The 12,399-nt window shown below is 22.7% G+C and overlaps 5 protein-coding genes across 5 annotated transcripts; 1 reads left to right on the top strand and 4 right to left on the bottom strand.

Annotated features, from left to right (window-relative positions):
* Positions 1 to 179: 179 nt before the first annotated feature.
* On the bottom strand, positions 180 to 1,298 carry PBANKA_1104200 (2-oxoisovalerate dehydrogenase subunit beta, mitochondrial, putative; the record flags this gene model as incomplete). Its single annotated transcript, XM_034565567.1, has 1 exon — positions 180 to 1,298. One exon carries the CDS (start codon positions 1,296 to 1,298, stop codon positions 180 to 182), a length of 1,119 nt encoding a protein of 372 aa, XP_034422251.1.
* A 780-nt stretch (positions 1,299 to 2,078) lies between these two features.
* PBANKA_1104100 (MOLO1 domain-containing protein, putative) lies at positions 2,079 to 3,701 on the bottom strand (the record flags this gene model as incomplete). The annotated part of the gene is made up of 6 exons (XM_034565566.1): positions 2,079 to 2,179; positions 2,411 to 2,729; positions 2,960 to 3,095; positions 3,189 to 3,275; positions 3,411 to 3,467; positions 3,574 to 3,701. 6 exons carry the CDS (start codon positions 3,699 to 3,701, stop codon positions 2,079 to 2,081), a joined length of 828 nt encoding a protein of 275 aa, XP_034422250.1.
* A 768-nt stretch (positions 3,702 to 4,469) lies between these two features.
* Positions 4,470 to 6,593, bottom strand: PBANKA_1104000 (ATP-dependent helicase, putative; the record flags this gene model as incomplete). Its single annotated transcript, XM_034565565.1, has 1 exon — positions 4,470 to 6,593. The coding sequence occupies one exon, from the start codon at positions 6,591 to 6,593 to the stop codon at positions 4,470 to 4,472; it is 2,124 nt and encodes a 707-aa protein (XP_034422249.1).
* A 1,659-nt stretch (positions 6,594 to 8,252) lies between these two features.
* PBANKA_1103900 (conserved Plasmodium protein, unknown function) lies at positions 8,253 to 9,342 on the top strand (the record flags this gene model as incomplete). The annotated part of the gene is made up of 4 exons (XM_034565564.1): positions 8,253 to 8,572; positions 8,722 to 8,920; positions 9,084 to 9,146; positions 9,247 to 9,342. The coding sequence occupies 4 exons, from the start codon at positions 8,253 to 8,255 to the stop codon at positions 9,340 to 9,342; spliced, it is 678 nt and encodes a 225-aa protein (XP_034422248.1).
* A 91-nt stretch (positions 9,343 to 9,433) lies between these two features.
* Positions 9,434 to 11,327, bottom strand: PBANKA_1103800 (ATP-dependent RNA helicase DDX27, putative; the record flags this gene model as incomplete). The annotated part of the gene is made up of 3 exons (XM_034565562.1): positions 9,434 to 9,611; positions 9,895 to 10,659; positions 10,783 to 11,327. The coding sequence occupies 3 exons, from the start codon at positions 11,325 to 11,327 to the stop codon at positions 9,434 to 9,436; spliced, it is 1,488 nt and encodes a 495-aa protein (XP_034422247.1).
* Positions 11,328 to 12,399: the final 1,072 nt, after the last annotated feature.

Below are 12,399 nucleotides of genomic sequence, written 5' to 3'. Positions count from 1 at the left end.
ATCGTTTTTTATTTTTTTTTTTTATTTCTAATTTCTATGGAACATGCCCATATTTTTCAGCTATTTACTAAATATAGATAAAAAAGCTGTGATTTACACAAATAAGGGTAGATAAAATTATATTTCCTTGTTATGTATAATGATTAAAAACGAGATAATAAAAAATTAGTTTTGTAATTTTATTCTTTCATCATTTTTTTTACCTCATAAATAACTTTGTGTTCATCTGGAATATAAAATGGTTCATAAACATGTGGGAATGGAGTATCATAACCACATACTCTTTTAATTGGTGAATTTAAATTGTAAAAACATCTTTCTTGTATTTTTGCTGCTATTTCTGCTCCAAACCCATTAGTCAATTGTGCTTCATGTGTAATTAATAATCGTCCAGTTTTTTCAACAGATTTTTGTACGGTTTCAACATCCCATGGTATAATTGTTTGTAGATCGATAACTTCACAATCTATGTTATGTTTTTTTAATAAAATATCAGCTGCATTTTTCATTTTATGTACTAATGATCCCCATGTGACAATAGTTAAATCAGAGCCTTCTTTTACTACATCTGCTTTACCTAATTCTAATTCATATTGTTCAATAGGAACTTCATTAACGGATGCTCTATATAGTATTTTGGGTTCGAAAAATAAACAAGGGTTTGGATCTTTAATTGCAGAAAGTAGTAATCCTTTAGCTTTATATGCATCACTTGGTATAATGATTTTAATACCTGATGAATGAGCAAAAAATGCTTCTGGGCTTTGTGAATGATATAAACCACCATGTCCTACTGCACCCCATGTACATCTAATAGTTAATTTTCCTACATCAAAACTGCTACCTGATCTATAGCGAAATTTAGCTGCATCATTTATTATTTGATCAAAAGCTGGAAATATATAATCACCAAATTGTATTTCAGCAATAGTTGTATATCCATTTTCGGCTAATCCAATAGCAAAACCAATTATACCTTGTTCACATAAGGGCGTGTTAAAAACTCTTTTATCTCCATATTTGTTTCTTAAATCTAAAGAACATCTAAACACACCACCAAATGCTACATCCTCACCCAATAGTATTGATTTAGGGTCTTTTTCAAACACGGTGTGCATAGCAGAATTGATTGCTGTAAACATGTTCATTTTTTTTGTTTTTAAATTATTTGTGGTTGACGAAAAACATCTTGAGGTATTTGTGCATATTCCTCCTTGAATTATTTTATTTTTTCCATTGATTTGCACACTTTTTTTTAAGCTGGATTTTAAGATATTTAAAACGGACTGAATTCTCATTTTATATGTTAATCGGATTTATAAAAAATAAAAATTGTAATAATAGTAACACTAATTAAATGAAACTGCGGCACTATGATTGATATGGATACATTATATTTATTCAGTTTTTCTCATATGGGAAAATTAGTGATATTCATACATATATAGAATTTATTTTTATATTATGAAAAAATAGATTTTAATAAAAATAAAAAATTTACACGCGCAACTAAATACGATATAAAATGTACATATACAAGCACACAAAAAATGTTAAACAAATATGTACATAATGTATTAAAAACATGGAAAAATAATAAAATAACTCATTTCCCTGTTACGTATGTATATATTTATTGGATTGTTTATTATGTTACTATTATTTTTTTTTTTTAACTGTGTTGGTGTAAATGTGATAACATATAAATGTGCATTTCATATGAATAGGAATAAAAATTATGAACATGAAATATTTTTTTTTTAAGTAACTAATATATAATATATTTTATGTGTGCCTCTATAACTGTTTGTTACGAGAAGGAAATATAAAAATATATATCTATATTACTTTATGGTTATATATGTGTTTTTCTTAAGTAATAATTATTCCATTTAGTGTGAACAAAAAAACAAAAAAGAGCTGATTAGCAAAAAACAGCCAAACAATAGCCAGTAATATATTAACTGAATAAGCAATGTAAAAATAGGGAAAATCAAAAAAAAAAAAATAGTTACAAAAGTTAGTAAAATAATGACGTAACAATAAAATAATACGCAAAAAATACATATCATACATGGCTAGTTTATTCTATATACAACAGTGATTAAATATACAATGGCAATGGATATTATATAAAGGAGAATTAATAATAAAAACAATTTTGCCGTGTTGGTCAGTTCTATAAAAAATATAAAATGGTATGATGGTATATTAAAGGGTAAAAATTCAGGTTATCAGAACATGTGTTAAATGTTGGACAAAGATATGTTAAACTTATGAAAAATGTGAATTATTGAATGATATGTAAGAATATAAAAAATGAATATATGATAATGTTAGTATGTATAATATGCACACACATATTTTTTTTTTATCTATTGTGTGGATATTTATTTTTCACATTGCCTACCTTGTGGTTTTGAGGGTAGTTTTTTGTTAATAAAATTTAGTGAACTAATTAGCGCTTTGCTAATAGATCCTGTTGCAAAATATGAATTCATAAATATATGTTTTATTTCTGCTTCATTTATATATTTATCTTCAACCCCCTCCCTTTTTGATACAATAAATGAGCCCAAACGTTTTATGTAAACTAGCAAAATACCGTCATGGCATTTTTGATTTCCTATACCCCATTTTCTTAATGTATTTTGAGAAAATTCTTGAATGGATTTTTCAATGGAACTATTTTTGCTTATAAAAATATCTGGTACTATAGCCACAGCTACCTTAGGTGCGTAAAAATGGAAAAAAGTAAAAATATTTACAAACTTATTAATATATGAAAGAATAATTGAACAAATCATATAAAAGAAAAAGAAAATTCTATAAAAAATAAAGGTTATTTGTAAAAAAAAACAAAAATAAATATATTTCTTAGTTAAAACATCATTTAATTTCATTTCATATATTTTTATGCATATATATTATCAGTCTATTTTTTCTATATTTTTCATACTTGATAATAAAAATTATCATTTGATAAGCAACTGTGATAATTAGTATCGCGGATTTTAAGCAGAACAGCTTCAATGCTTAATTGATCTTCTAATTTTATAATATTTGATGGATCACATACCCATGTGTGACTTATTCTATAAATATATTTTTGATGTCGTTTTATATAAATGAAAAAATAATTGTACAAATTTTTTTTTTTTTTTGTCTTAACGCTTATATTTATTTACCCCAAAGATAGCACACATTTCTCCGGGCTCTCAAAAGGGTTAGGAAAGTTTGTCTCATCATATATATCTAAATTCTCTGAATATATTCTTTAAAATATAAAAATTAGAATGTATTATGATTTGGTGAATGCACTATTTATATAATTTATAAAACCAATGCGTATATATGTACCAACATTTATAGTGTCATATATGTATAGTGTGCTTAAATTTGGTTCGAACTTTTCTTCTTCCTCAAGATCCTGAATTAGTGGATATAAGGCACTAGGATTAGTTTTTCTAGCAAACGAAAATAAATAAGAATGTAAAAGCATGTACATAATAAATATATATATGAATGTCTATTATGTATTTATTTGATCATTGGCTCTTTATCTATACTTACGAGCCTGTTAATGGTGGTTTTACATCATTAAAATGAAATTTGTTTTCTAAGTTAAATTTTTCACATTTTGTAAAATTGAAAAAAAGATAAAAAAACAAATAGTGAATTAGTGATAAAATTATCTTCATTTTGAAGTGCTTTTAACTGGTTTTTATAAAATAAAAATTTAATAAAAAAAAAACAGCAATATATATTTGTAATAAAATGATATTGTATCTCAAAAAATTTTTAAAATGAATATAATTGTATTAATGCATAAATGTGTTTGCAAGTTAAAAATAACAAAAAAACAAGACGATAAAGCAACATTTTTTATTGCCATTTCTATGAATATGTTACTAAATGTGTAATATATATATGTGCTTTGAATAAATTAATAAATATCTAATAATTTTATTAGATTTCAAATAGTTTGCGAACATGATAAATATTAACATATATTGTTTATAAAAAATATAATTTCACAAAAAAAATTAAATAAATAAATGAAACAGAGATAGAATTTGCCTATTATGTGCATTTAATGCACACATATCTATAAATATATTTTAATGAATAAAGAAAAAGAAAATTATAAACAGGTGTAGAAAATTATGGGAAACATATATCAACAAACATGCATATGTGTAGATATAACAGAATGAAGTGAAATTATTCTTATGTTGGACAGATAATGAAATGGGTCTTTTTTTTTAAACCTATTTTGTTATCATTATCGATACTATTTTGATTTTTATAATATAGCCAGCTAGCCAAAATGAATAAACTTCTCCAAAAAAATAAAATAAAATAATAGTCTTACCAATTTATAGGACCTTTATTTATTCCGTTGTTTTATTTTTGATAATTTTTTTCCATGAATTTTCAAAATGAAATAAAAGAAATACACACAAAGTTTAGTAGTAAGATGGACGTTTTTTGTATGAATAATTTCTTTTTTTTTGTGAATAAGTATTAGTTCGATACGAATCTGAAGATAATTCAGATTGAGGAGGAATAGTTTGAGCAATAGATAAATCAAATGTTTGTTTATTTTCTATTTTTGCCATATTATTAAAATTTTGAACTAAGCTTTCAGCTAGTTTTTGATTAAGATCAAAATAAGAAAATTCTTGATCTTTATTATTTATTTTAATTTGTAAAATTTTATTAAATACATTAATATTTAACTCATTAGATATTTTATTAATCCAATAAATAGCATCATATATATTTTTCCATTTTCTTTTTTTATTTAAAAATGTTAAAGTAATAGTATCCGATAATCCGCTAATTAATGATCTTTTTTTTATATATTCTTTTTTTGAAATAATAGCTAGACATCTTGATATTAAATCTATTTGATTAATATTTAACAAATTGGATTTTTCAATTAATTCATTTGCGCTTTTATGAAAGAATGGTAAAACTTCAGTGTTTACATTTTCAATTTTTTTTAAAGTTATTTTAGAAACAGAATGAAAAACTTGTTCATTATTTGGTAATGATTCTGTAGTAAACTTAATACCACAATTTTTTTCTATTTTTATTACATCATTTTTATCTTCATTTGAAAATAAAACAATAGACATTCCTTTTTTATTAGCCCTTCCAGTTCTTCCCGATCTATGTATATAAATAGCTGGGTATGTTGGTGGATAACATTGTATAACTAAATCTACATTCGATATATCTAACCCTCTGGCTGCAATATCTGTTGCAATTAATACCTGAAACATTCCACTTCTAAATCTTTGCATTGTATGCTCTCTAGTCGATTGTGCTATATTACCATGTAAAACTGAAAAGGTTAAATAATTAAATGATCCTTCTGAGCATAAAATATCAGCTTCTAATTTTGTTCGAGTAAAAATAATAACTTGCCCTCCATTTGATTTTACTAAAATAATATCTTCTAAAAGCATTGCTTTTTCTTTTATATCATAAGGTGTTTTTATTGCTATATGTTGTATAGTTTTAGATGTTTTATTAATAGTATTTATTACATCTATATATATCGGGTTCTTTAAATATTTAGAACTAATATCTTTAATCCATGATGGAGTAGTAGCAGAATATAAAAGTACTTGTGCATCTTTGATATTTATATAACTTAATATTCTTTCAATATCATGTGTAAAACCTAAATTTAGCATTTCATCTGCTTCATCTAATACAACATATTTTATATTTTTTAATGACAAATTTTTTTTTTCTATATGATCAATTATACGTCCAGGTGTGCCTGTTAATATTTGGATTCCTTTTCGCAATTTATTTTCTTGATATGTATAGCTCTCCCCTCCATATATAGACATAATATTAAAATTGTAGAATTGACTAATTTCCTTAAATGTAGTTTCTACTTGTTTTGATAATTCTCGAGTGGGTTCTAAAACCAAAATGTATGGATATTTATCCATGCTATCTGTATTTTCATTTTTATGTCCTTCAGATAAATGCTGTATAGAATTTATTTCGTTTGATTTATTTTTTATTATTTTTTTTTTGGATTCCATATTTTTATATAATTTTTCAACTAATGGGAGAGCAAATGCTAAAGTTTTTCCAGAACCCGTTTCTGATCTTCCTATTATATCATTACCTTCATATATTGGCATAAAGCTTTTTGATTGTATTTTTGTCATATATTTTATTCCTTTTGTTTCTAAAAAGTCGACAATTTTTTGGTTAATTTGAGGTATGCTAGAAAACAATTCTTTATTTTCTTTTTCCTCACCTTGCAATTTATTTTCTTCATCCACCTCTTTACATTGTATATTGACATTTTTAACTTCTTTTATTTTGTGATAATTTTTGCATTTTTTTGAAAAATAATTATTTTTTTTATTATCAAAATAATAGTTATATCCCTTTTTTACATCTACAAACAAATTTCTATCGATTGAATTAAAATGTTTCCTTTTCTTTGTCTTGCAAAATGGTATGTTTATTAGGTACAGCAGAAACAAACAAATGGCAATATGTATTTTTAATTTTCTACCATTATTATTTATTACACTACAAAATAATGATTTCATGCTTCGTCTTTTCCTTTTTTTTTATAATATTATTGATATTATATTTTTATTTAGTAGGAATATGTGTTTATTTTAGAACATATGTGAAAAAGGAGAAAAAAATGGAACAAAAACAGCAGTTGTAGAAAATTTATGTGATATATTTATTTTATTCTGGCATTTGGAATATTCACTCATCTATCTTAAATGTTATATATTATAAAAAATTAAAAAAAAAAAAAAGGAATAGAATAAAAATGCATATAGCGAACTATACGAGAAATATAATAATGACACGATCATTTATCAAATTGAAAATCAGCTTTTCTTTCCGCTTTTTATTTAAAAAAATGGCAAAGAAGTTAAAAAAAATTAAATAAGCTATCAATCGCCTGGTGCGGCATCAATATAGTTTTAATTAAAAAAATAAATTGAAAAAATAAATTAAAAAAATAAATTAAAAAAAATAAGTTAACAAAGGCATATTCTTATGAGAATAATAAAATATCATGAATATACAAGCTTTTATAAAATCAATATGAAAAAATCAATTAAATTTGAGAGAAATGAATCCTTTAAGAATAAGCTACAAAAAAGGGTTTATTGTGAGGTTATTATTTCGGCTATTACATATATATATATATGTGTGTGTGTGAATATTTTTTCTCTTTTGTATTACATTTGTTATTTCATAGAAGAATTATGTATAGTATTATTACTATAAGATTCGTTAAAATTTTTATTAATATATTTTCGAAATAATTTATTTATGCATTTTTATCAAATGTTGTTAGATATCATATATTTAAGTACCTTTATAATTAGAGCATAGGGAAGTGAAAATAATAGTATTTAAATCTAGGTTTAATTTGGCTGTTTTGTTTATTCATATAAATTTTCTATGAATATAAATAAGGATTGTATAAACAAATTAGGAAAACAGAATAAAAATGTTATTTTCAATGGTTTAACAATTGTTTATTGCTATTTGTTGGATAGGGTAATGTATTTATCAATATGTGTGCATTGGGATATAATGCATAGCCGAGTAAGTATATATTTGTCTGTTAATTCAATGGAATTACAAGACACATTAAGATTCTACAAATTCATATATTATTTTAGTAAACAAAATGGTCATAATATGTTTTTATGATCTATATTGTGTATTTGTTTGTTTTAATAGCAATTTTTTAAGTTAAAAAAATTACTATTTAATTGGTTTTAAATAATTAAGTGAACATGCTCTGTTTTGTATATGTACATATTTTTATTTCAAAAAAAAACAGCCAAAATATCAAAAAATGGATAAAAATAGAGCGAAACTAAAGATCAATTGTAAAATAAAATATGAACGGCAAGAAAAAAAAAGAGAAAAAACAAAATAAAAAATAAAAAAATGGAAATAAAGTAATAAACATATTAACAGTTAATTAAATAATAAATAAAAATAATAATTTGGACACACATATTTATACATATAGAATAAGCAATTTTTACAAAATGGGATAAAAACATTATTATATTTTCCCCGATAATTAATGAAAAAAAGTATATATATTTAACATTCATTTATGTAAATATACATTATAGAGATATAAGTATATATGCAAATACATATGTTTGAAAGACATTAAAATTTCGACTTTAGCTTTTTTTTCATTTCTGTATTTTTTGAAAATGGATGAAAAGAAAAAGAATTTTTATACCTACGTTGATAATATGCACAAAAAGAATGAAGAAATTCATGGAATACTGGATGCTAAAAAAAAAATAAAAAAAGAAGAGAACAAAAAAATTGAAGAATCTGAAAGAATGATAAAAAACAACGATGTCTATATAGAAACAATTGATGATATACACAAGAATAATAAGTTAAGTTATTTAAATTTAAAAAAGGAAAGATTTTTACAAAAAAGCAAATTAATGAATTTAAATTCGATGATTTCAGAATTACCCATTGTTATGCAGGGTGAAGAGAAGAAATATTATGAATTCAAGTAATTTTAAAGAAAAATAAAAAAATATATATGTTCATACATTTTAGATTGATAATATAATTGATCTGATTAATTACATGATATAAACAAGGATATTTATGTGTGCTTCAAACTACCCCAAAAATTCACATTTTTTTTTTTTTTGAAAGGCAAAAGTCACAAAGAAAAATAAACGAATTACTAGAAACCCTCGAAACTCCATTTTATCCAGAAAATGTTGATGATTTGTGGAATCAAATAAAAGAATGCCAAAAAAATACAGAACAATTAAATAATTCGATTACAGAGATGCACAATGAATTAAATATAGTGAACAAAGAATATATCAATACTAAAGATAAATTTCGAGTAGCCTTTTATTTATATATCATTAAATATGTAATCATATTTTAGATTTGTAGTTGTATGTTGCTTTATATAAATGCCAATTTTTTTGTGATTGAACTAGCAAATTGTAATAATATTTATAGCATACACACCTATGTATGCATATGTGTTTTTTGTGTTATAGAATTTGGTTGAACTGGAAAAGAACAAGAATAAGAAATTAAAAAAAATATCCGCGACACTACAGGTATAATATGTTATATATGTGGCTAGTTCTATAGCAAGTATATGCTTAGCATTTTTTAATTTAAATTTTTTTTTATTTTTTTAATTTATAAAAATTTCAGTTTATTCAAAATTTAAAACAAGGAGCGTACAAAAAAGAAAACAATGAAGGAGATTTAAAAAAAAAATTGGATGAAATAAATGATTTGTACAAATAGATATATTGACATATATGTATATATAAATATTGCATAGTATATTTGCATTGGTGTATGCATATATATATATATATATATTTTTTAGCTTTTATTATATTTTTTTCAGTTGTCTTTTATAATTTTTTCGTAATGATCTTTTTCTGCTAAAAATATCCTCAAATTTTATGTTATTTTTATGGAATTGATATATTTTTTTTGTTATTAAATTTTCGGCGTCATTGAAAATGTATATATCCCCCGTATTGGCGCCCCTCGATATTCTTCCATTTCTGTAAATGGGAAAGCAAGTAAAAATATGTATATGGATATGCACATGATTTTTTGGTAATAAAATAATAATACATTTGATTAATATAATAAATAACTATGTTCATTGTTATATGGTCAAAAATAAATTAAACGAAAAAAAATGATATATAATTCTGTCGAAAATGAATAAGCTATTGGGAGATAGCCAAATACACATTTTTATGTTTTGGTCATTTATTTAGTAAATTTTTTATTACTTAATCATAAATAAATTTACTTTTTTTTTCGATTTTTCTTTTTTACCTGTGAGTGTATACTATAATATTCGTAGGTGTATCAAAATGGAAAAGATGGGTAATGTTTTTAATGTCAATTCCTCTATGTATAATATCGGTAGAAACAAGTATAACGTTATCTTCTGAATTTTTAAAATGGTCTAAAACGAGAATTTGATCTTCTTTTTTTAAAGAAGAATTAAAAGAAAAAATATTATCAAAATGTGATTTCAACATACTAAATGTAGTGTTACAACTTTTAACAGTGTTACAAAAAATAATAACTTTTTTGTGGTTTGTTTTTAAAAGTATATTTTTTATTGCATAAATTTTTTGATTAATATTATAATTTGATAAATTTATAAAATTATAATTAATAAAAGGATGAATATTGTGAAAATTATTTGTTTTAATCATAATATAATCTTTTACATATTTAATAATATTTTTGTATATAGATTTTTCTCCTTTATTAGATAATGTAGATGATGTTATAATTGATATGAATTTTCCTTTCCCTTTATTATCATTATTTTTTTTTTCATCGTTATAACTATTTAGTTTTCTAATTTCTTCATATAATTCGTTAATATATTTAATATATGGTTTATCAAACATAATATCTACTTCATCAATAATAAAAAAATTTAAATTTTCTAAAAAATGTGTCACTATATCTTTGTTTTCTTTCATATATGCAACAAATTTGATTGGAGATGAAATTACTATTGAACTGGTATTTAATTTGATTATTTCATTATTCTTTAAACAGGTTATTTTTACATTAATATCTCTAAAAAAAAAGAAAATGTTACAATTTTTTTTCTCTATATATTCTTGCACACACATATTCATAAGTATAGAAAAGAAATACTACAAAATAGGATAAAAAAAAAAAAGTTTTGAATTATATTACCTGGAAAGACGCTTAAGGATGTCATAGCATTGATTTGACAATAAATTATTATACTGAAATATCAGAACAAATATATTTTTTTTTTTTTTTAAAATATGATTTAAAATAAAAATTATATATGATAAAGTTTTTCCTATACCATTTTCTGCAGCTATAATAATATTTTTTAAATTTTCAGAATTTTGATTATAATATTTTAATAAATCTGACTGTATAATTGAAGGGACTTGTATATGATTTTTATTTAATTCTTCTACCAATAATTTCTGAACATGCAAGGTAGAAAAGGTTTCATTATTTTTAAAAAAATACAAATTTTGATTATTTATGGCGTCATTTTTAACAGGAAAATTTTCAATGTTAAAATTTATTTGGTCTTTTTGTTTGTCTTTTGGAATATAAATATTATTTTTTTCTTCTTTTACATTTCTCACATTTTGGTGTAATACTTTTACATAAGGGAATAAGTTTTTACTCAATTTATTTATATTATAACTATTTATTAAACTAAATAAGCTCAAAATTAAAAAAGGCGTAAAAAACATAATAAGTCTTGACTTTTTAAATTCTTTTCCTCGATCTTCGTTTCAAATGCTTTTAAAATGTAAAAGCTAAAGAAGATCGAGCAAAACAAAAATATCGAAGTAGACAAAGGAAGGAAAAATGATAAAAAAAGGGAAACCAGAAAAAGACTGAAAAAAAAAAAAAAAAATATATACATATAGGAAGAATGTCAGATATAAAAAAAATTGGGGGAAAAAAATATATTTAGTGGAGGCATCAATTTTAAAGCCTCTATAATATATACATATATATGTTTGTATATTGTATGTTTCAAGTGTAATTAATTTAAAAATTAGTTCAAAGGATGAAAATGAATTAAAATTTTTTTTTATTGTTGTATTAATATTTTATATTTTTTGTGTAACGAAAAAAAATTAACAGTGCATATTTAATAAAACGCTAGTATTTATGTTTTCTTTATGACCATGTGTAGTATACTCAAATAGTGTACAATATACATTTATATTTGTAGAAAATGCAATAAAATGTATACAGACAGTTATTTTGTTATATACTTTGAATTAACATAAATTATTTTGTTTTAATTTGTTTGAAACTTCAAATAGCTAAACAAATTTGTTAAAAATAAAAATGCAAAAATAAAACGGGAAATAAATAATTTAAAAACAACGAAACAACGAAACAACGAAAATAATCAAAAACGTGGAAATTTTATGAATTGTGCATATACACAAATTTATAATGGTGTGTAATAGGAAAATAAAAAATTGTGCGAAATATAATTTTTCATATTTGAAAAATTTACTATATTTTTGATGTCTAAATTTGTTCGCCTTTTATTTATATATTATGCATTTTCTTATTTTTTTCTTTAACTCGGTAAATGTTTTAATTTTAGAATTACCTTTATTTTTAAAACGGCTATTATTAAAAATGTGTAAATAGGTATATTCGGTGCATTGGTGTATAATGTGAAAATATATCCTTTATTGCTCTAAAGAGATTTAAATACAGAAAGAGTAAACAATCAATTAACAAAATATAAACAAATAAATTTATGTTTAATATAAAAACTAAAAATAAAATATAAAT

This window comes from Plasmodium berghei, assembly GCF_900002375.2.
Source record: "Plasmodium berghei ANKA genome assembly, chromosome: 11".
In the NCBI taxonomy this organism is placed as follows: domain Eukaryota; phylum Apicomplexa; class Aconoidasida; order Haemosporida; family Plasmodiidae; genus Plasmodium; species Plasmodium berghei.
Note: the sequence above shows the minus strand (reverse complement) of the source record. Positions and strands in the feature narration are given on the sequence as shown.